This window comes from Leptomonas pyrrhocoris (genome assembly GCF_001293395.1).
Source record: "Leptomonas pyrrhocoris isolate H10 chromosome Unknown, whole genome shotgun sequence".
NCBI classification, from domain to species: domain Eukaryota; phylum Euglenozoa; class Kinetoplastea; order Trypanosomatida; family Trypanosomatidae; genus Leptomonas; species Leptomonas pyrrhocoris.
Window position 1 is genome coordinate 836,347 of NW_015438366.1, and position 20,253 is coordinate 856,599.

Below are 20,253 nucleotides of genomic sequence, written 5' to 3' on the forward strand. Positions count from 1 at the left end.
CGCGCTCCAGATGGCCTTTCCTTTCGCCTCCTCGTTATGCCTCACTCCCTTTTTTTTTCCCACGTGCCTGCACATCCGTGTGCCGCGAAGAGCGGTGCATCTTCTAACACGCGATCACTTCGCATTATCGGTATCACTCATTTGCGATTTCTTTGAGCTAGTTTGACTGATCCCATCCAGACGGGAGAGCGAGAAGTCTGGCGGTGGCGGTTTTACGCACTCGTCAGCTGCTGCCCGCTCAAAACCAGATTCTTGTGTCTTCGTCGCCTTTGCCAATAATAATAAAAAGAAAGATGCGTGCGGCCGGCAAGGCGGACGTTCGGGCTGCACCTGGGGTGACCGCCGGACCGTCCGCTGTGGCGCTCAGCTCACCCTGCTCCCTCACCTTAGACTTTGGTGAAACATACGAAGGCGCGGTGCAGACGAAGAACGGCATTGCTCTCCCACACGGGCAGGGCGTGTGGCGCTCCGCGGACGGGGCGCTGCGGTACGAGGGCCATTTTGTGCAGCGCTGGCGTGACGGCTACGGGCGCCTCTGCACCCCCGCCTTTACGTTGTGGGCGCGCTGGCGGATGGATCGGCCCGACCTGTCCTCCTCCATCCGACTTGATTACGCCAATGGGGATCGCTACTGCGGTTTTATTGAGTGGAAGACGAAGTCGGAGAAATCGTCGAGGCCGCGGTCGAGGTTTGCGGTGTGGGCCACCTCGGTGCAGCCCACACGTCAGCGCTGGGGCGAGCTCGTGATGCAGAGCGGCGACGCCTACGTTGGGGAGTGGCGGGACGACGAGCGGGAGGGGTTCGGGTGCTACGTGTGGCCCTCGGGCAGCCGCTACACCGGCCGCTTCCACCGCGGTCAGTTCAGCGACGTGGGCACCCTCTTCATTGCGGCGGCCGAGGTTGACGGCTGCTTCACGCGTCTCAGCGGTGGCGGATGGCGGTGCGGGCAGGCAGGCAAGGCCAACGGTGCAGAGCGCAGTGCTCGGGCAGCGCGATGGCCGCCGCTGACCCGGCCGTCGTGGGACGGCGTCATCGTCGACGTTGTGTGGGCGGACGGGCGGTGCCGCGGAGAGGGACACGTGACGCTGCCGGGCGGCACGCGCATCTCCGCCGACTGGCGCACGGCCTCGTCGCCGGTGGATGGAGAGCTGGTGCTGCCGGCCCTCGCGCCGCAAGCCCGCGTCGACCCGGACGCTTACGAGTGGCACGAGAGCTTCCAGTGGGAGTCGCTCTTCAGCGGCGCGACCGACGGTGACGCAGGGCACCGTGCAATGGCAGAGAAGGTGCTAAGCACCCGCGTCAACATCCAGCAATCGAACTCGGCGGAGGTCGTGAAGAGCTGCCTGGTAGAGCTCCTCAACACGCACGAGCTGGCCAAGACCACCCTTCATGTGTTTCGACGGTGCTTCTACGGTCTTTACGGAACGTGCGGGGTCGAAACGGGAATCGGCGCCGGTGGCGGCGGCACGAGCGGACTCGGCTGGTGCTCGCTGCGCAACCAGTACGGCGGGTGCGTTCACCTTTCTTCTCCTGGGCGGCCGATCCAAGCAGCTGACTTGGACCTAGCGCTGCGTGACATCGCCTCGCTGGCTCGCTCCACGGTGCGGTGGGTGCTGGAGCTGATGGGGCCGGAGCTGCCGACGAAGGTGCTGGATTGTGGCGGCGAGGCCGTCGTTGGGCGATGGGTGGCGGACCGCGTCTTCCACCACTGCTATCCGGTTCTGTTGAACCTCTACCGGCAGGTGTACAGGTCAGAGGAGGCCGCCCTCGCCGCCTCCATCGCCCGCATGCGCGACGCCGTCTCGCTGGACGACATGGGGGTCCTCTTCGCGCGTCAGAGTGCGAGTCAGGCGAAGCTGTTCGACCCGTACACCGACGCCGTGCACTGCGTGGAGCAGCTCAACGGCGAGACGCAGACCCTGACGACGATGCTAAAGGTGCTGGTGCAGTGGTCCCGTGAGATCGACCTTTCGACTCGTCTCACGCAGGCGTCGCCGGAGCCGCTCTTGGCCGGGGCTGAGCGACGAACAAGCCAACCCAAGACATCGCTGGCGGGGTCTGCGGATGATCTGCTGCCCATTCACCAGTACGTGCTCAGCCAATCTCGCTGCCCTCACCTGTACGCGGTGGCGAAGCTGCTGTCGGACTTTGCGAGCGAGTCGCTCTTTATGGAGGCCACCTCGCAGGAGGCCTTCGGCGTCACCACCTTGCAGGTGTGCGTGCTGACCCTCCTGCGCCTGCACCCGTGGGAGCGAGACGATGCGAACATTCTGGTGCCTTTCTCCGTCACGACCGACCGCGTGGGGGCAGTGGCGCAGCGGTGGGCGAAGGTGGCTGAGTGGACGCGTGCTGCACTGGACACATCCGTATCGGCAAGTGAGGTAGCACAGATGGAGGCGTTCATGGTGCAGTACGCCAAGCTGTGGGTGCCGCGTGCCGTGGGGTGGGCCGGCGAGCACATCAGCGACGCTGCCTCGTCTTTCTTGGTGAGCGACTGCGACTTCTCCGCTGAAGAGCTGGCTCTTCTTCGCCTGCGCCCGGTCCTCTGCGGCGAAGCTGTATGCCTGGGCTGCTGGCTGTACGCGAGCTCGTTGCTGGGGGCTCTTCACTTGCGGTTGCACCTTGACGCTTTGGAGCTGCCGCAGCGCCTGCAGAGCGCCAGCGATGTGACGCAGGCATGTGGGCGCCTGCGAGGGTATCTGCAAAACGACCAGGCTGCCCTGCAACTGCGCGTGGGGGCGGAGCCGTCTGTGCACCTGATCCCTAGCCGCCTGCTGCGTATGGAGGTTCACCTGTGTGGTGTTTTGAGCAGCCTTCTGTGACAATCCAAAAGAGGCGTTTGCGCGAGTAACATCATCGCTTGTACCGTCACGGTGGCGGTGCCTTCTATTTGCATCTTCGACGATTAACAGCAGCGTTTTGGTTTTCGGTTTTCTGCTTCTTCTTCTTTTCGTACAAAGCGGCCGCTTTTCATCTTGTACTCTTCTCTTCGGATTATCGCCGCTGATCGTGTGCAGAGCACTCCTGCTGCTTTCCTTCCTGGGCTTTAGCATTCGTCTTGTTAAATACGTACACTCTGTAAGGAAACTGCATCTGGCTTCCTCAAACGTGCGTCTTCGACGCTCCTCTTATGAAAACCTCCTCTCTCCTTTGCCAAACCCCTTCCTCTCCTTGCCTTCGCTTCGCTTGCTCACGTGATGGCGCATACGCACGACTGCGCCAACACCGCACCGCGCTCGTGGCACCGGTGAAGTATACCGCATCCCCTCCCCCCTGTGCATCTTCACACACCGCGTCCTCGAGCTCATTTCTTTTCTCATACCAGCCGTTCTCTCTTCACCGCATATCTTCTTTCTTGCTTCATTTTTTCTTTTTGGATTTCCGAGAACACCAACCACCAAATTTGGCTGCTCTCGTTTCACATTTTATCAGTTTTTCTTCTCTCCTTCCTTTTCTTTTCTCTGCTTTGCGTTTCAACAGCGTGCCGTCGCTGCGAGCAGACACGTGCGATCCACAACCACGCAATAAACCCCAAGGTCAGTTCGGAATTTGTCGGAGCGGCGCCACCGCGGTGTGCAGTTTGCTGAGCGTTGCCCCTCAACTCCTTGTACGCGTTCTCACTCGTTGAAAACCAACGCCGTCTCTCTCCCTGCGCTGTCGTTGCATCTTTCCAAAAGGAGAAGCTCCGTTACCACGCAGCTCTCAAAGCGGCAGATTCGGCTGTATAAACACCCTCTTCCTTTCTTTGCATCTCCCTCTGCCATTCGTGCACTTAGTAAAACCCTTTCCTTTTACATTACAAAGGTGAGTTCGAACCCGATAGGAATCTCCTTGCTGTGCTCTTTTCTATTCTCCTTTTTCAAAGCGTGTCGAACTGCCCACATAAGCAGACCCGCCCTCCCTCAAACAGCGTTGACGATCGCAGTGCGCAAGAGACGAGGCGATTTGCATGTGAGTCTTTCTTCAGTCGTCTTAATTTCACTTATTACTATTACTATTGTTATTACACCTCTTCGCTACTCCTCTGCTTTACAGCGTACCCACTTCTTTCCACCGCTCCGGCGCTCTTCTCATCGGCAACATGTTCATGAAACTGTTTAAGAAGAAGGACAAGAAGGATAAGGAGGAGGAGAAGAAACCGGATGCGCGCTCCAACACCGAGGAGAAGAAGCCGGAGGAGCCGGAGCCGCAACAGGAGAAGCTCACGAAGGACGACTTCGAGACACTCGATGTGCTCGGCAAGGGTTCCTTCGCCTACGTGGTGCTGTGCCGTCGCATCTCCACCAACAAGTACTACGCCATGAAGGTGGTGAACAAGCAGGGCCTGCTGGACCACAAGCGTGTGCAGGATGTTTTCACGGAGCGCAACGTACTTACCCGCCTCTCCCACCCGTACCTGTTGAAGCTGCACTGGACCTTCCAGTCGGAGCACAAGCTCTTCTTCGTGATGAATTATATGCCGGGCGGTGACCTCGACAAGTACATGAACTCCGTCCCCAAGAAGCAGCTCGACGCCGTCACGGCACAACTCTACGGCGCGGAGATTTTGCTGGCCATCACGTGCCTGCACGAGCACAGCGTCATCTACCGCGACTTGAAGCCGGAGAACATCCTGCTGGACGGCGAGGGCCACTGCGCGCTGGCCGACTTCGGTCTCTCGAAGGACTTCCACAAGGACGGCCAGGACGTGTCGGACAAAGACCTGCGTGCCAACTCCTTCGTGGGCTCGCCGTTCTACGTCGCGCCGGATGTGCTGCGCCAGCGCGAGTACACCAACGCGGTGGACTTTTGGTCTTTTGGTATTCTGCTGTACCGCATGCTGTGCGGTCGCACCCCCTTCAACGGCCGCAGCATGACGGAGGTCTTCGACAACATCCTCTACTCGGACCTGTCTTTCCCGAGCGGGGTGACCTTGTCGCCCGAGGCGAAGGACCTCATCAGCCGCCTGCTGATGAAGGACCCGACCCGCCGCATCAAGGGACCGGAGGTGAAGGCGCACCCGTACTGGAACGGCATCAGCTTCGACGATGTGATGCAGCGCAAGATAGCCCCGCCGCGCTGGACCCCGCTGCCCTCGGTGGAGGAGATGCTGGCGGCCCGCAAGAACAACGGCGCGAACGCGGCTCCGTCGAAGAACCCGCACCAGGTGGTGAACACCCCGGCGCAGGCCTCGCAGCTCAACGCGGGTCAGCAGCAGCTCTTTGGCGGCTTCTCCTGCACGGCAGACTCCCACCTCACCAACCCCGGCAATTAATGGCGGGGAGACGCAAGAGGAGGACGAGCAAAGCACGCAGAAGCAACAAAGACGTGGGCCGCCGCATTCAGCTGTGCACGCGTTACAGAAAAGCACAATTGGAAAAGTGCAGCGACGCCGCATGCCCCTCAGAAGCAACGGAAAAACCGCCTTCCGGTGTAGCATCATGATGTTTGCGCCTCCATGTACTACACGCGAGTGCAGCCTTGTCAGGTGCGTCTGACAAGTCACAAGAGAATTGAAACGACGCCCGTGCTTGTCGCGCAGATACCTTTGCTTGTCCTGCTTGCATTGTGCAGATACGAGAAGCCTTTATGTGTCCCTGAGTGCTTTTTCTTGGGTTCGGATGTTTTCCATTCGTCGATGGCGCCTCGCTACTGCAGCTTCTTCTTCAACACGACGATAATGCTTTCATTATTATTGGTTAAAATCGCACCTGCACTGGATGGTGCGTTGGATGGATGTGTTTGGGATAACGAAGGAGGTGCTAACGCCCCCTTTTTTCAGGTGTAAAACGTTTGCTTTTTTTTTCATTTAGAACTTTCCTTTTTTGTTCTCTTTTATATCTGTGCGTGCGTCGTAGTTAGTACGCCTCCGCGGAGCGAGGAAAGGGAAGAGGCATCGGCAAGGCTGTGATCCTTTTCCGTTTCTATTGCTTCACAAGCTGGCGTCTACTAGATTCTATTAAGTGAAACGTGGTAGAGGCGAGGCTGAACATGCAAGGACGTCTTTGAATGGGGCAACCTCGCACTGTCGCGGAGAAAGTGCGATGCACATCGGCGGACGAGGAATATAAACATCGTGCCTGCTACGGCAATATCAAGTTTCGCCTGTCTTTCCCTTATGTAAACAACAGTATCAGCAGGTTCATACAAGACCTCGTAACGCAACGCGTGTGTTTACCTTCGCACCGATGTGCTTCCTTCTCCCCTCTTGTATTGATACGTTTTTCTCATTTTTATACTTTCCAAATACACCGTCTTGCGCCTCCGTATTGACTCCACTGCGTCCTTTTTCTTTTCTGGGTTTTCCACTTCCGATAGGCGTGCCGCCTTTTTCCTTTCTCTTCCTTCCTCCTTCTTTTTACAGTTGAAATGTGCCTTCGTTCTTTGTCCTGATTTTTGCAGCATCGTCTCCTTCACTCGTTGCGTTGTGAGCAGCGTTTATTCTTTTATAAATATATATCGCAGGTTCTTCCCCGAAAGGGAGCACCGTCGTACCACGCTGAACTACCACGCCGCCGAAGACAGGCGAGGCCCGGTGGGGCTCGTCTTCGCGTACCGCCTCTCCGCTGCGTGTGTGTGTCCGCTGGTTTTGCGTAGGAAACCCAAAAGTGTGCAGCAGTAAAAGGAACTGCACGAAGGATGCGACCACTAGGAAAAAGTTAGAAGAAAAGGGCTTCATCGAGTTGAAAAGAAGACGAATTAAGCATATATCCTTAACAACATGCTGCGAGCTAACGACACGTGTTATCGCCCTATTTTGTATTGCTTTCGTTCACCTATTTTGTTGTTCGGTACTTGTGATGGGGGCTTCTTCGTTGGAAAATAAGAAATGGCCCAACGCCAACTGAGGGAAAACTACATTACTGAGGAGAGAGAGACCTCCTTTGTATTTCATTGAAGATGATTGTGTGCGAGTTGGTGATGCGCAACGATCACTGACTGCGAACTGGCAGCGTGGTTTAATAGGGTTTGTTTGACTTTCAACCCCTCCCTCCTCCCCCTCCTCCCGTGGCCGCCTCCGGATACAAGATTGTGCCTTTCCAGGTTTCGAAGTGGTGCCGAAAGGATTCTTAGTAACGAGACTTCTTGTATCTGCCACACACATCCCCTGTGCGAGCGCTGTTGGGCGTTCTCTTTCGCTGCTGCGTCTTGCTTGCAAAAACGAAAGCAGTCAAACAAGCAACATTTCAAACGACTTCCAACTCGATAGGACTTTCCTCTTCAACGTTCCTGATCTTCTCTCGCTTTACGCCTTTTCTTTAACGTTTTTTTTTTTGTCTCCGGTTCACTTCAGCGCAGACAAGCGGTGCTCGTCAGGCGTGTTGCGGCTGGCGCAGATCCACCTCGCGTACACATTCCCGCCTAAAAACCATCTATCGTCCAACATAGGCTTCCTTTCCTTTTTTTTTTTTGGTGGTGCAAATGGTGACGGAACAGGCAGACGATCCCGCCTTCCGGTTCGGCGCCCCGGCCGACGTTGTCGATCCTATTCTGTCGCTTCTGTTCGATCTGCGGCGCATGGAGGACACGATGCTGTCTACGCTGGAGTACTTGGGCGTGTCGCGCCGCCACCTGCCCCCGCCGTTTGGAGAGGGCCGCCGCGACGAGGAAGCGACCGCTCAGAAAACGGCCACAGCGGACGGAGAAGCGGCCGGCGCAGAGGCAGAGACTGCCGCCACCTCTCTTAGCTCGTTTGACGCGTACGTGAAGAGTGTCGTGCTTCACGGGTGTACGCCTTCTGCTGCAGATTCGAACGGGGCCGTGCATCAGGTGCTGGCCTGGTTGGACGGGCAGCCGCCGTCTTCTCCCTTTCCTGTTTTGCCGACTTCGCCGGCAGCCCGCTCCCTTGTTGTCGCCTTCGTCGCAGCCGGAGGTGAGCGTGATGCCTTTTTGACGGACGCGACGACGGGGGCGGAGGTGCGCGTGCGACGCCCTTCCAAGCGCCACAGGGAGGACGAAAGCACCGGCGCAACGATGCCGCGTGGCACAGAGGCCAAAGGGGGAGAGAGGGAAGAGGCGTGTCACATCCTCTCCCTCTCGGCAGCAGAGGTGCGTACGGCGGCTGACATGTGCCGGCACTACGAGAAACTCTTGAAGAGCGGTACAGCAGATCTAGAGGCCACCATCAACGCCGTCACAACGTCGGACCTTGCGGCGTCGTACAGCTGTCACGCGAAATGGGTGGAGGTCCCTCGGGGAGATGCCAAGATGAAATGCGTGCTGCCCGCCAGTAAAACCGTCAAGAAAAACTATGAGCAGCTGATTCGCCTGAACGACGCCCTCGCCACTTGTCAGGCGGCCGTGCACCGCGCCTACGTGACGCTGGAAGAAAACGTCGATGTGTTGTTGGAGGAGGCGCAGGTGGTGGAGAGGGAGGAGCGCAACTTCCAGCGCTGCATTGCACAGGCACGAGTGGAGTGCGCGGGACTGCAGGAAGTACGCAGACGGCTGAAGCACACCCGATTGGCACTTGAGCAGGCATCTTTGGAGGGAACGTAGTGTTCGTCAAGAGGGATTGTGCAGAGGCTCCCCCGTTGTGGAGGTGTCCGTTCTCCTCGCTATTTTAAGAAGCTCACGCAAAGAGAAGAAGTAGTGGACGGACAATTGCGATACAAGTAGATTTCCGGCGAGCAGTTGCAGTAGATGCTGAATCCAAAATGAAAGCTGATGGAAACATCGTGGACTGCTGCTCCACGCGTTTCGTATCTGTTGGGCTGAAGTCGTTACTTTTCTTCTTTCTCCCTCTCTCACCTCTCCTTTTGTGGGAAACCGTACGCATGCGTGTGCGCTACGTGCTGCTGTACGTGACCACGCCCATTCCTTGCAGCAACAATACGAATAGTAGAAACCAGCAGCAGCAGCAAGAAACCGCTTCTCTCTCTTGTTTCACCATGGGCCGCACCAACACCAAAAAGCAGGAGGCGCGGATGGCGCGCTTGAGCAAGCTCCCGCAATCGGAGCGCCTGAAGAAGAGTGCCCTCATCAAGAAGAAGGAAGGCCGCGTGCTCGATGCAGCAGAGAAGCACGCGCTCAAGATGTCGTCTGAGCACGGCGAGATGATGAACCTGTGGGCAAAGCTACGCACCTTGGAGGACCGCAGCGAGAACGCGTCCACCTCCGCCGCTCCCGCCTCCGCCAGCAAGAAGACGGCCTACGAACACAAGTACCCGGTGGTGGACAAGCTGATGCACTTGATTGAGCCGAAATTTGCTTCCCTCATGCGCACCCCGAGTGCGAGCCGTGTGATCCAGTCCATGATCAAGTACGGCTCCGCGGAGCAGGTGGGTAAGATAATGAAGTGGGTCGCGAAGGATTTTGCGGCCAACGCGACAAACGCGTACGGCCATTTCGTGGTGTGTGCGCTGATCCGCCACGTGTCCCACGACGCCTACAATAAGCTGCTCGCCCACGTGATCCCTGCTGTGCCGCAGCTCGTCACGCACAAGTTCGGCATTGAGGTGATCCACGCCGCGTACAGCAGTCGTTGGTGCAACCCAGCGGACCGCAGTCTGCTGCTGTTGGCCGTCTTCAAGGACAACGTGGCTGTCATGAAGCGCTGGCCCGGCTACCCGGACATAGAGGAGGTGCTGCGACTCAACCCCGCCCTGCAGAAGCGCCTCCTCACCCGTCTCTTCGACCTCAGCGATAAGTTGGTGTCCCTGAAGGAGGCGGTGGGCTTCCCGTTTGTGCAGCGGCTCGTCAACGCGTTCGTGCGGTGCGGCACCCGCGATGAGGTGAGTGAGCTGTGCGATACGCTGCGGCCATACATCGCCACCATCGCCGTCACCCGCGAAGGGGCGCCGCTCGCCTCCCTCGCCTTCTCCTTGACGGAGCCGAAGAATCGGAAGGAGGTGCTGCGCAGCCTCAACGCACAGCTGGGCGAGCTGAGCACGAACAAGTACGCCGCTCCGGTCGTGGCGCGTCTCTTTGATCTCCTTTACGATGCGCAGATGATGAGCAAGTACGTCTCGAAGGACCTCGCGGAACACATTGGGCAGGTGATCAACAGCCCCTACGGCTACCAAATTCTTATGCACCTGCTGACCCCACACGACGAGCGCAAGTCGAAGTTTCTGCTGCCTAACTGGCAGGAGCACAACCTCTTCTCGATGGAGAATAAGGAGTGGAACCACCACACGTGGCTCACCGCCGACTACGCGAAGGAGACAGTAGAGATCTGCAGCAAGCCGGCGGTCACGTCGCACCTCACCGCGCTGCCGCTACTGGTGAAGGCCTTCCTCGCCTACGTGGCGGACGAGACGAACAGCGAAAAGCTGAATCGCCACCACGCCGCCCTCATCGCACGCGAGGTGCTACACGTCTCGCAGCACGAGCCTCTCTACGCCGCCGCCCTGCAGCTGACGGAGGCGGAGGTGCAGACGCTGTCGAAACTTGCCCCGGCACAGGGCAAGCGTGAACGGAAGGTGGAGGCGGAGGAGGCGGAGGAGGCGCAGGCGCTGCCCGCCAAACGTGCGAAGCGCGACAGCGGTGCGCCGTCCTCAGCTTCTTCCTCATCTGCTGTGGCGGCTGCTTCAGACAAGACGCCAAAACGGAAGGCGAAGGCGGACACGACGACTGAACCCGCGGGAAAGGACGTCAAGCGGCTCAAGACGAAAGCGAAGAGGGCGTGAGGGGAGCTTTTAATACGCGTTAATGAAGTATGGCGATTAAAACTGCAGGGCGGCTAACGTTCTGACTGCCTAATTGGAGTGCGGAGAGCAGGCGTAGTTATTCTTTTCGTTTTGGTAATCATAACACGGCCTTCTCGCATGCCGGCACGCACGTTTCTCCAGTCGAATAAATCTAATAAGACCCCCAAAGCTCATTTTGAGATACACAGAGCTTAGTGATGCATTCCGTGTAATGGCAAGAGCACCGTTTGGTTGGGAGAGGAGGAGCCGGCCCGTGCCTGCGATTCTTTCTCTTCTCTTTTCGCCGTTCGTTCAGACTGGAGTTTACTTCGAGCTCGTAGCACTCAACAACACCGACAGTTTTATTGGAGAACGGTGAACATGAGTTGTGCAGCCCTCACCTGTTGTCGTGCCGATGGGGCGCTGCGACCGCCTTCCTCTTCCGTGCGGTCACCGCCGACACCATACGTAGATCTGCCTCCTTCCCCCGTTGCTCTCTTCTTTCCCTTTTTGCCTTCTCTGTTTCCCGGCGCAGGGAGCCGTGGGGGACTGCAACGTACACACAACACTCTGCACACACCCACGTACACGCTTTCGTTCTCCGGTGCGTTTGGCCGCCGGCTATACATATTTTGAGCTGTTGATAAATGTCAAAGCACTTTCTGCGTCTACTGTTCGTAGGTGCGCCGGGCGTGGGCAAAGGCACCTACTCCGGCCGCGCCGCCGCCGCCTTGAGCTGCCACGCCATCTCCAGCGGTGACCTTTTGCGGAAGGAAGTCGCCGATGGCACAGAGATTGGCCAACAGGTGAAGAGCCTCATTGAGAAGGGGGTCTTCGTGCCCGACGAGCTTATCACCCGCATGGTGGTGCAGCACCTCGAGAAGCTGCGCACCGACGCGACGCGACCGAACGGCTACATTTTGGACGGCTACCCCCGCAACTTCAACCAAGCAGCAACGCTGTGGAGCTCCGGCGAGATCAGAATCGATCACGTCATCAACCTGACCCAGCCGCGCAACGTGATCATTAAGAAGATGTCGTCGCGTCGCTCCTGCCCTGACTGCGGGTTTGTATACAACCTGGCCGCCATCGACGAGGGCGGCATCAAGATGGACCCGTTGGTGCCGAAGGTGGAGGGCGTGTGCGATAAGTGCGGCAGCACGAAGCCCCTCGTCACACGCCAAGACGATGAGCTCGAAGTCGTGACAAAGCGGCAGGACGAGTACTTCGCCGTCGCAGAGCCACTTCTTCAGTTCTACAAGGGCAAGGGCGTGCTGCACGAGTTCGCCGTGCTCGGTGGCACAAAGGTGTATCTGCCAAAGCTGCTTGACCTCATCCACAAACTGCCGTGAGGCATCTCGCTCGCTGCCGCTTTAGCACGTTACTTTTGTTGCTGTACTCAAGCTGTTTTGCGTTCTCACGAAGCGTCGCGGCCGACACAGTTTATTCGGTGTATCGTCGACTGCAGGTTCGTTGTCTGTTTCTTCATCTCTTATCGTTTTCCCTTTTTTTTTTACATTATACTGTTGCTAGCGAAAAACAAGAATAAAAAACTGTCTTATCTGCGTTTGGGCCAATCGTTGAACAATGACGTGTCTCCGTTAAACGACTACCGGTGCACGTGGCTGTGAAGAAAACTGCGTCCCGTGAGAAGTGCTGTTTCTCCCTTCTTCTGGTCTTTGCACTGTGGAGCGACGAGAAAGCAGCGCGTACACTGCCCGTTCTTGCGTGGTTGTTTTCCCCAACGTGCTCCTGTGCACACGTACGTTCCGCACGCACCTCTTCCTCGTTTGCTTCCTTACTCATCTCTTTTGGTTTGCTCAGTGAGTATCGCAAAAAACCCGCATTCTCTGCCGTTTTCGTGTCATCGCCACCCTCTTCTTTCCGCAACAACGACGGAGCACTCGCCACACGTTGAAGACCGCTTTGTACCCCAGATAAAGCCAATTTTGCTTCGCTTTTGAGCTCATCCCGCCTTCGCCTGCTCCTGTCGCATCTCCGTAATGCCACCGCGTCGCCAGTCTTCTCCCAAGTCGCGATCTCGGTCCAAGTCATCGTCGCCGCGGAAGTCGTCGTCGGCGCGCCCGTCTGCACAAACCGTATCGAAGAGCCCGTCGCTGCCTCCGCCAGACCCGGCAGCGGTGCAGCGCCTCATCGATGAGGCCATCGCCCGTGCTCAGCGCAACCGCGCAGCCAATCGCGGTGCCGCAGCTCCGGATACTGCCTCGGTGTCCTCAAACGAACAGCTGGCTCGTCCAGGCTGCCTGAGTGCCGCGCGTAGCTTCCTCTTCGGCTCGCGCAACTGCATGTACTCTCCTAGCACGACGGCGGCGCTGACGGATGTGATCGGTGCCTTCCTAGTTACGTGCATCACCGTGTACTTCACGGTATCGGGGTACCTCTTCTACCGCGAGTTGGCCACTGGCGAGTAGAGGGAAACACCAAAGCACAACGGTGGAGCTTTCCGCGATGGGGCTGCTAGACGCGATGGCACTCAACACGCTGAACGTTACCCTCCTTGCAATTTTGTTTTTCCTTTATCCGTGTATCACAACTTTTTAGAGATGGCGACAGCCCTGTGGGCAACTCCTGTACGCTTTATAGAGCTACGTATTCTTGTTTTCTCGTTCAAAAACATCGCTTTCCAGTACGAGTGGTGCTGCCGTATCAGCACTGATGAGGTATCTTCTTATCTTTCGCCCTTTTCCTTTCACAGCTGTTTCGGGCGTGGGGTGACAGGGAATGGGTGAGTTTTAAAGGGGAATAAAGGCGGCCTGAAGGAGCGGTACACGTGCCGTATCCGGCTTCCGTGTGTCTCCGCGCTGGGGGGACACCTCTTTTTTGCGGTTGCATCCCCAACGCTCGTGTCGGAGAAAGAGGCAGCGACGAGTACAGCTTCTGAGGGATACTCTTTATTCCGTTGGCCTGTGTTTTTGTTTAACTGTATGACAGGGGAATCTTCCTGTTTTTAATTTGTTTAGAGGCACGCAGAAGACTCCGAAGCGACACGCAGAAAGGCTTTGTTAACGGCCCCCTCAGTTCTACGACGACTCGACCAGAGAAAAAGGGAAACGCCCACATTCCGGCTCGTTTTCTGCTGGAACTGTTCCATGACGACTTGCTGGGTTTTGCGAGAGGGACGTTGTGTTTATGGCCTTCGCGCTGTTGGCCTTCTTCGAACTCGCAGGCGCGCTGATCACACGTTGAGGCAGCACTTGAGCAAAGCAAAAGCAGGAACAAAAGAAAAGGGCACGGAAACTGCGGCAGAAGGTGCGCGACCGCTATCTGCTGCTTCGTCCCACTTTTGCCCTTTCTACGCGTCTCCTTCTCGAGGTTGACTTCCACGTGTGTTAACTTCTTTCTTCTACTCTTGTTTTTGTCCTTCCTTCACACCCCCGTTCGCACGCACCCGCACACTTCTTGTTTGGCTTGCCTCACAGTTGTGGGCACCGCCTCCGCTATACTCATTTGTACCGTCATTTCTCCTCACGTAGACTTGCTTCTCTGCACATAAGAAAGAAAGCACCCACAAGAAGAACGACCGCACTCACGAGTCCTTTTTGCTCAGCAAAATCTTCAAGTAGATATACTTTCTTCATCTCCCGCAACTCTGCATCCACACGATGACGGGAACCGATGCAAAGACCCGCAAGCCGCTGAAGCCCGGCTTTCTCACCAAATGTTTTGGTGACGCGGCGGTGCTGTTCAGCAAGACCACCACCGACCGCCTCACGGACCTCGCCGGCACCTTCTTGGTGATGTGCATTACCGTGTACTTCACGGTGGCTGGATACCTGTTCTACCGCGAACTTGCTCTGAGCAGCTAAAGTTTGTTGTCAACAAGAACGAAAAGGGAAAAATGTCTTAAGTAAAAGAGAAGTTCAATGAACTTCTCATTTGTTAATGACAACAAGAGCCTTCGACTCGCACAGAGGTGTGCTCTTCGTCTTCGTCTTCAAAAATAGCTTTGCTTACCTTAAATTGTATCTTCCATTTTGTTTTGGTTTTAAGCGTGTGCGCGGAACATCAGCCACGGAGTGCGCTCTTGTATACGCTCACACGCGTGTACCACCGCAGTGCGCTGGTGGAGCACATACACGAAAGAATACCTTTTCTCTCTCTGACAGATGTGCAATCACCTGGTGAGTTCATCAAATTAAAAGATTAGGACAAAGTAACAGGCGGAAAAAAAAACCCACGTCTCTGCCTTTCGCACGATGCAGTGACGGTACAGCCGCCACGTGGTAGTTTACTCTAAGACGCGCTTATGAAGGAGAAACAGCAGCAGAAAGATGCGCATTTACTTTACTTTCGCCAACTCGGCCTTCAGGCCCACAGCGAAGAACTGCAAATGACGTTCACTGCACACTTTCTCTCAGCAGCCGTTTTATTGTATCCCCCCCTCCTTCTGCCCATCGCTCTCGCTCATCTTCATACGTGCGCCTTTTCATCGTTCTGCTTTAGCTTAGGTTTTTGCTTTCTGTGTTTGCTGTCGCCTCGCTACGGTCTTTTCATACAACGCACTTGTCTCTTTATACCTCGCACGACCTCGTCCGTTCCCAAGGTTAACACCGCCCGAGTTTGCTGGTCCCGTTCGTTTTCTCGCCTTTCAAATAATAAAAAGGAAAGACTTCTTCTTTCATTTCGTGGCCACTCGCCACCTCACCTGCACCAAAATTAAGCGCCTTTCGCTCCGTCTTGCGGCCTCGATCGGCTCCATCGGTCCATCGTCGCAGGATTTTTTCCTTCGCGACCGCAACTTGCCGCTGGCTGAAATCTACCGCCGACTCCGCCGACCACGCATGTCGTCGCTGCCCCACGGCCACCACTACGAGACGCACCATCGCGGGACGGAGGTGGTGCCCTTCGATGAAGTCATCGGCACCACCCCCGATGGTGTCCCCGTCATGTCGAACGGCGACGAGTCGCACTTCAGCAACTTGGAGTCCATCACGGCGGCGTGTCTGCCGCTGAGCTCGTTTGAGCGTAAGGCGCCGCCGAAGCAGCCGTATAGAAAGATGGGCGTGAAGTGGCAATGCGTGGAGTTCGTGCGGCGTTACTTGGCGTCGCGGAAGGCGGTGTGGATGGCCTCGATGAGCACCGCCGAGGAGGTGTGGAGAGAGCCGAACATGTTCGTCAACGTGCGGGACGGCAGCCCGGTCGAGTTCACGCGGACGCCGAACAAGTCGAAGGGACTGCCGCCTGCTGTGGCGGACATCATTGTGTGGGGGGAGAGCATCGAGACCCCTTTCGGACACGTCGCGGTTGTGACGGAGGTGTGTGCGGAGAGCGTGCGGGTGGCGGAGCAGAACCAGGGCTTTGAGCGCTGGCCGGAGGAGATGCCCTTCAGCCGCGAGATCCCCATGCAGCGGACGAGTGATGGCGGCGTGGAGTTGGTGGACGAAGACCCGGTGCTGGGCTGGGTGGCGGTGCAGCACCCCTTTTACGACTTCAGCGAAGGCGACCTCGCCGACGACTTCCGCCTCGTCGTTGGCGCTGGTCAGATTGTGAGACAACCGTTTCCGAAGCACGTCGAGGTGCCGTGGCTGAGCATGAAGGAGGAGTGCGACGTCATCCTGAAGCACTCGCTCATGATTGACGGCAACATGGGCGAGGGAGCCAAGGCGGACGAGAGCGACGTGCCCGGTGCATTTTACTTCTTCGACTACGACATGTGGTGCCGCCTCGGCCGCGCGGCCCACTCGTTGCATCGCATCGCCATGGCGGCCACCGCGACGGTGCTCGCGGACCCCGAGTCGGCGCACCTGCTTGAGCACTACTTCGGTGTCCCGCCGGAGATCCAGCCGCTGCTGCGCCGCTCGTGGGAGATGACGCCACCCATGGGCGGCCGCTTCGACTTCGGCTACGACGGCAAGAAGATCGTCATACTGGAATACAACTGCGATTCCTCCGGTGCCCTTCTGGAGTGCTGCGACACGCAGGAGAAGATGGCGAAGTTTTACGGCGTCGCGCAGGGCACCTCCACCGGGTCATTTCTTGGTGCGAAGTGTGTCGCGTACTTCGCCCGGCTCTTATCGAACGACAGGGTGTGCCCGCAGCACAAGCTGATCCACTTCATGATCGACGAGGACGACGAGGAGCGCTACACGGCGATGTGCATGATGGGCTTCGCCCAGAAGGCCGGCTTTCGCACGAAGCTGTGCGTGAAGCTGGAAAACTTCCGCTACCGCGACGGCCCGCCGTGCAACGCAGCCCCGCTGGCTGAGCCGTGCGCCCACCCCACCATCATCGACGGCGAGGATGAGGAGGTGCTGATGGTGTGGAAGACGTGGTCGTGGGACACGGTGCTGCATCAGTACAATTCCCAGCGCTCGTCCACCGACGCGGTCAACGCACCGACCTTGTCAGACATCCTGCTGAACAACAACATCCGCGTGCTGGAGCCGCTGTGGAAGGCGGTGACCGGGAGCAAGGCCATTCTGCCGTTCATGCATGCCCTGGCCCCCGATCACGAGAACATGCTCACGGCCAGCTTCCAGCCGACGCGCGAAATCATCTCCCACCACTACATCTCGAAGCCCGTCAACGGGCGCGCCGGGCAGAACATCATGATGTACGACCCCGTCACCGACCCGACAGAGTTGAACGACGCCCCGCAGATCGACGCGCGCGAAAACATGTCGCAACACCTGGCGGCCCGCTCCCTCCTCAACGCCACCTCCCCCCCGCTGAGCCAGTCGGTGGACCAAACAAACGAGTGCTCCAACGGCAAGTTCTTCGACTCGGTGAAAGTGTATCAGCAGCGCCACTTTCTCAAGAAGTTCGATGGCAAGTACTTCCCCATCTTCTGCGGCTGGATGATTGGGGACGAGTTTGCCGGTGTCGTGGTGCGCGAGGACACCTCGAAGATCACGAAGCTGTCCAGCATGGTGGTGCCTGCGCGCGTGGTGCGGGAGAACGTTCCACTTGGCGTGTCGTACTCTGACGAGGGTGAAACGTAGAGTACGGAGTATATAGCAGCGGACCAGTGTGCGTCTGGCGTGCCTTTTATGTTTTCTGCCGCCCTGTGCGGGATGTGCGCTTTCATTTATGAACGATCTTTTCTGTTTGCTTGTTATTGACGTTGTCCTTCCGTGTTGTTGTCACAGCTCCTCCTCCCTCCCCCCCCCTCCCCCCATCATGCGGCCAAGAGACGGGCGGTTTGGTGGCGCATAGCAACACCTGTGCATGCGTACCGGTGCGCGTGTTTCCGTCTCGGTCTTCTCTATTTTGCTACGTATGAGTTCACTGCGACGTGACGGTATTCTTTTCTTCTTTTTCTTCTCCTGAGCGAGGGACACGGTGCCGGTATTCATCGCACCAACTGAACGTCTCTCGCAGCTAAAACATCGAGCCCTCTCTCTCTCTCTTGTTTATTGCTTCATTTTGAAGATGGCGATTTTTGCTGCGCTGCGATCAGTTGTGTCGTCTCGCTGCTTCCTTCAGGGCTCTTCTTACTGTTACGTTTCGAATGCGCTACTACACGTGAAAGTCTCAAACCCTTTTTTCTTGTATCCGGCGCTCTCCTGGTCCGAGCAGAGAAGGTGTCTGGCTGTGATGCTTCGTCAAGCGACTGAATTCGCATGTGCCTTGTCCTTGCAAGCGGCTTGGCTTCGTCACTGCGGATTCTGGCGGGGAGTGCCACGGGCAGGCTCCGCGTTCCCACCTTCTGCTTGCATATCTCCACCTTGTGCCCCTGCGGTTCTTCGGTCAGCATCACGAAGCGAGCCGGCGTCAGGTTCAGTGACGTAGAATTTGTATGTAATGTGCCAACGTGCAAGGTTTACTTGGTGCGTGTGCCGGTGTAGCCACTGTGTGTCTCAGAGCGTTGTATACACGAGCAGAGGCACAACTGCACACCCCAAGGCATTGGAAGTGAGGCACAGCATTGGAGGAAAGGTTTGTGTACTGCGTTACGGTCGGCTGCACCTACCACGAGGAATTTTTGTTCTCTGGAGAATATGGGACTCTTGGGCCCAGTCATTCTTCGTTGTCGACCCCGCAGCTCAACGAAGGCTGTTCATGAAGAGGCAAAACAAGGCAGCATCAACTTTTTCCCTTCTCTGCTTCTCATTGGGGTTAGACGGTGATTTCTCATTTTCGACCAATATTATTCCTTTTATTAACTTCAAAATTGTAACAGTTTTCTTTGTTTCATTTTCTTCTTAAAAAGGGTTGCGGGAGCACACAAAACTTTCCGAGCGAGACGGGGGATCGACGACGTGTAAGTGGGATATCCTCATTGTTAGATGTTTCAAAACAGCAACGGCGGCAACAACTGAATTGCTTTATCCATATTGGGCGTAAGAAGTGGCGTAGTCAGCGCTTTGCGTGCTGAACAGACATCACCTCTCAGAAGAAAGAGGAAAGGAGGTGATTTTTTCAGCGTAGGTTCCATCGCTACGCGTACTTCCGTATCACGGCGCATCTCGTAGAGGCGACCACTGCAGTTTCCGTTCGCATCGTTTCTTTCGGTGTTTTCATTCCGCATCGACTTCTTCTCACCTTTCGTATTACAAACTCTCTCTGATGCGCAAATGCTGTCCTACCAGCGATTCTTTCTCCTTTTTTTGGCAACTGCTTTCCCCATTTATCCGAGTGCAGGTAAAGTGCCTTCTGTTTTTCTCAGGCGTTGCGCCTCCTCGTATGCCTTTCCAAGCTGTTTGTTGGACTGCTACCAACTCTGTATTAACCATAGTTCTGACTTGAGACGACACTTCGAGTCTGCGCAAATCCTCCATGCCCGTGTGCATCGAATGCGGGCACGCCGTGCCGCGAATCATTAAGCCTGACACGGAAACGGTGGAGCGATGTGGGGAGTGCGGCTGCGTCTGCGACTCGTACTTCGAGTTTGGTGACGTTCAGGTTTGGATCGACGTCGTCTTGCTTCGTCGCAAGGCGTGGGCGCACGTTCTCTTTAACCAAGTCCATCGCTACACCATGCACGTCATGCTCGTACTCTGCTGCGTTATTGAGGCGGTTGTCGTACACAGTCTAAGGGTGCTCGAGGCCATCCCGCGCATTGCGGGTGGTGTGCAGAACAGCTCGCTTTACACGTCCGACCAGCAGGTGCGCTCGCTGCAGTTCGTGCGCATTTTACAAAGCCCTTTCCTGCCTCTCATGGACTACCCCACCACCATCCCATACCTGTTCATTTTTGCCATGACGGAGAACGCGCTGGTCGCGTCGATGGCCACCTGGCTCGGCCGCTTCTTCTACCGCAACTACGAATACACGGCACGCCCGTGGTTCATTGAGGCGGCCTTCGCATCGTACGCCAAACTTAGCTACGTTCTCTTTCTCATATGGGCCATGCCGCCGTCGTTGCTGCCGATGGTAGACTTCGTGTACGTGCTTTGGTTAGGCTGTGCATTCACCGTGTTGGGGTTTGAGCGGCATTGGCTGTACCCGCTGATTGCCGTTGTCGCGTGCGTGTTTGCGCGCTTTTTATTTCGCTACCTCACCAAGTGGAGCCCCCAGATTTTGTCGTAAGCACCCACCTATGGCTCTACGGTGGTTGATGGTGGCGTGGTCGCGTGCGGCGCAGCTGCCCCTGTTGAAACAACAACAACCAACAACAAAACGCGCCTACAATGCCTTTGCTGTCGCCGTCCGCCTTTCGTTGCTTTCAGCGGCCAATTAA

General features: G+C 56.8%; 9 protein-coding genes across 15 annotated transcripts; all 9 read left to right on the forward strand.

Moving 5' to 3' along the window:
• Positions 1 to 88: 88 nt before the first annotated feature.
• On the forward strand, positions 89 to 2,822 carry ABB37_05519 (hypothetical protein; the record flags this gene model as incomplete). Its single annotated transcript, XM_015803570.1, has 1 exon — positions 89 to 2,822. The coding sequence occupies exon 1, from the start codon at positions 294 to 296 to the stop codon at positions 2,820 to 2,822; it is 2,529 nt and encodes an 842-aa protein (XP_015658212.1). The 5' UTR covers positions 89 to 293.
• Positions 2,823 to 3,251: 429 nt separating this feature from the next.
• ABB37_05520 (putative Serine/threonine-protein kinase) lies at positions 3,252 to 5,254 on the forward strand (the record flags this gene model as incomplete). 2 transcript variants are annotated; one of them, XM_015803571.1, is made up of 1 exon in its annotated part: positions 3,252 to 5,254. In XM_015803571.1, the coding sequence occupies exon 1, from the start codon at positions 4,082 to 4,084 to the stop codon at positions 5,252 to 5,254; it is 1,173 nt and encodes a 390-aa protein (XP_015658213.1). In that variant the 5' UTR covers positions 3,252 to 4,081. The 2 variants fall into 2 exon arrangements, with proteins under 2 accessions (XP_015658213.1, XP_015658214.1); XM_015803572.1 differs by having other exon boundaries at positions 3,775 to 5,254.
• Positions 5,255 to 7,401: 2,147 nt separating this feature from the next.
• On the forward strand, positions 7,402 to 8,478 carry ABB37_05521 (hypothetical protein; the record flags this gene model as incomplete). The annotated part of the gene is made up of 1 exon (XM_015803573.1): positions 7,402 to 8,478. One exon carries the CDS (start codon positions 7,402 to 7,404, stop codon positions 8,476 to 8,478), a length of 1,077 nt encoding a protein of 358 aa, XP_015658215.1.
• Positions 8,479 to 8,804: 326 nt separating this feature from the next.
• Positions 8,805 to 10,610, forward strand: ABB37_05522 (hypothetical protein; the record flags this gene model as incomplete). The annotated part of the gene is made up of 1 exon (XM_015803574.1): positions 8,805 to 10,610. Exon 1 carries the CDS (start codon positions 8,871 to 8,873, stop codon positions 10,608 to 10,610), a length of 1,740 nt encoding a protein of 579 aa, XP_015658216.1. The 5' UTR covers positions 8,805 to 8,870.
• A 533-nt stretch (positions 10,611 to 11,143) lies between these two features.
• Positions 11,144 to 11,962, forward strand: ABB37_05523 (putative mitochondrial adenylate kinase; the record flags this gene model as incomplete). The annotated part of the gene is made up of 1 exon (XM_015803575.1): positions 11,144 to 11,962. Exon 1 carries the CDS (start codon positions 11,258 to 11,260, stop codon positions 11,960 to 11,962), a length of 705 nt encoding a protein of 234 aa, XP_015658217.1. The 5' UTR covers positions 11,144 to 11,257.
• Positions 11,963 to 12,432: 470 nt separating this feature from the next.
• On the forward strand, positions 12,433 to 13,042 carry ABB37_05524 (hypothetical protein; the record flags this gene model as incomplete). 4 transcript variants are annotated; one of them, XM_015803576.1, is made up of 1 exon in its annotated part: positions 12,433 to 13,042. In XM_015803576.1, the coding sequence occupies exon 1, from the start codon at positions 12,614 to 12,616 to the stop codon at positions 13,040 to 13,042; it is 429 nt and encodes a 142-aa protein (XP_015658218.1). In that variant the 5' UTR covers positions 12,433 to 12,613. The 4 variants fall into 4 exon arrangements, with proteins under 4 accessions (XP_015658218.1, XP_015658219.1, XP_015658220.1 ...); XM_015803577.1 differs by having other exon boundaries at positions 12,510 to 13,042; XM_015803578.1 differs by having other exon boundaries at positions 12,529 to 13,042.
• A 1,006-nt stretch (positions 13,043 to 14,048) lies between these two features.
• On the forward strand, positions 14,049 to 14,437 carry ABB37_05525 (hypothetical protein; the record flags this gene model as incomplete). 2 transcript variants are annotated; one of them, XM_015803580.1, is made up of 1 exon in its annotated part: positions 14,049 to 14,437. In XM_015803580.1, the coding sequence occupies exon 1, from the start codon at positions 14,234 to 14,236 to the stop codon at positions 14,435 to 14,437; it is 204 nt and encodes a 67-aa protein (XP_015658222.1). In that variant the 5' UTR covers positions 14,049 to 14,233. The 2 variants fall into 2 exon arrangements, with proteins under 2 accessions (XP_015658222.1, XP_015658223.1); XM_015803581.1 differs by having other exon boundaries at positions 14,103 to 14,437.
• Positions 14,438 to 15,072: 635 nt separating this feature from the next.
• On the forward strand, positions 15,073 to 17,572 carry ABB37_05526 (putative glutathionylspermidine synthase; the record flags this gene model as incomplete). Of its 2 annotated transcripts, none has more annotated exons than XM_015803582.1 (1): positions 15,073 to 17,572. In XM_015803582.1, the coding sequence occupies exon 1, from the start codon at positions 15,413 to 15,415 to the stop codon at positions 17,570 to 17,572; it is 2,160 nt and encodes a 719-aa protein (XP_015658224.1). In that variant the 5' UTR covers positions 15,073 to 15,412. The 2 variants fall into 2 exon arrangements, with proteins under 2 accessions (XP_015658224.1, XP_015658225.1); XM_015803583.1 differs by having other exon boundaries at positions 15,078 to 17,572.
• A 1,640-nt stretch (positions 17,573 to 19,212) lies between these two features.
• Positions 19,213 to 20,102, forward strand: ABB37_05527 (hypothetical protein; the record flags this gene model as incomplete). Its single annotated transcript, XM_015803584.1, has 1 exon — positions 19,213 to 20,102. The coding sequence occupies exon 1, from the start codon at positions 19,350 to 19,352 to the stop codon at positions 20,100 to 20,102; it is 753 nt and encodes a 250-aa protein (XP_015658226.1). The 5' UTR covers positions 19,213 to 19,349.
• Positions 20,103 to 20,253: the final 151 nt, after the last annotated feature.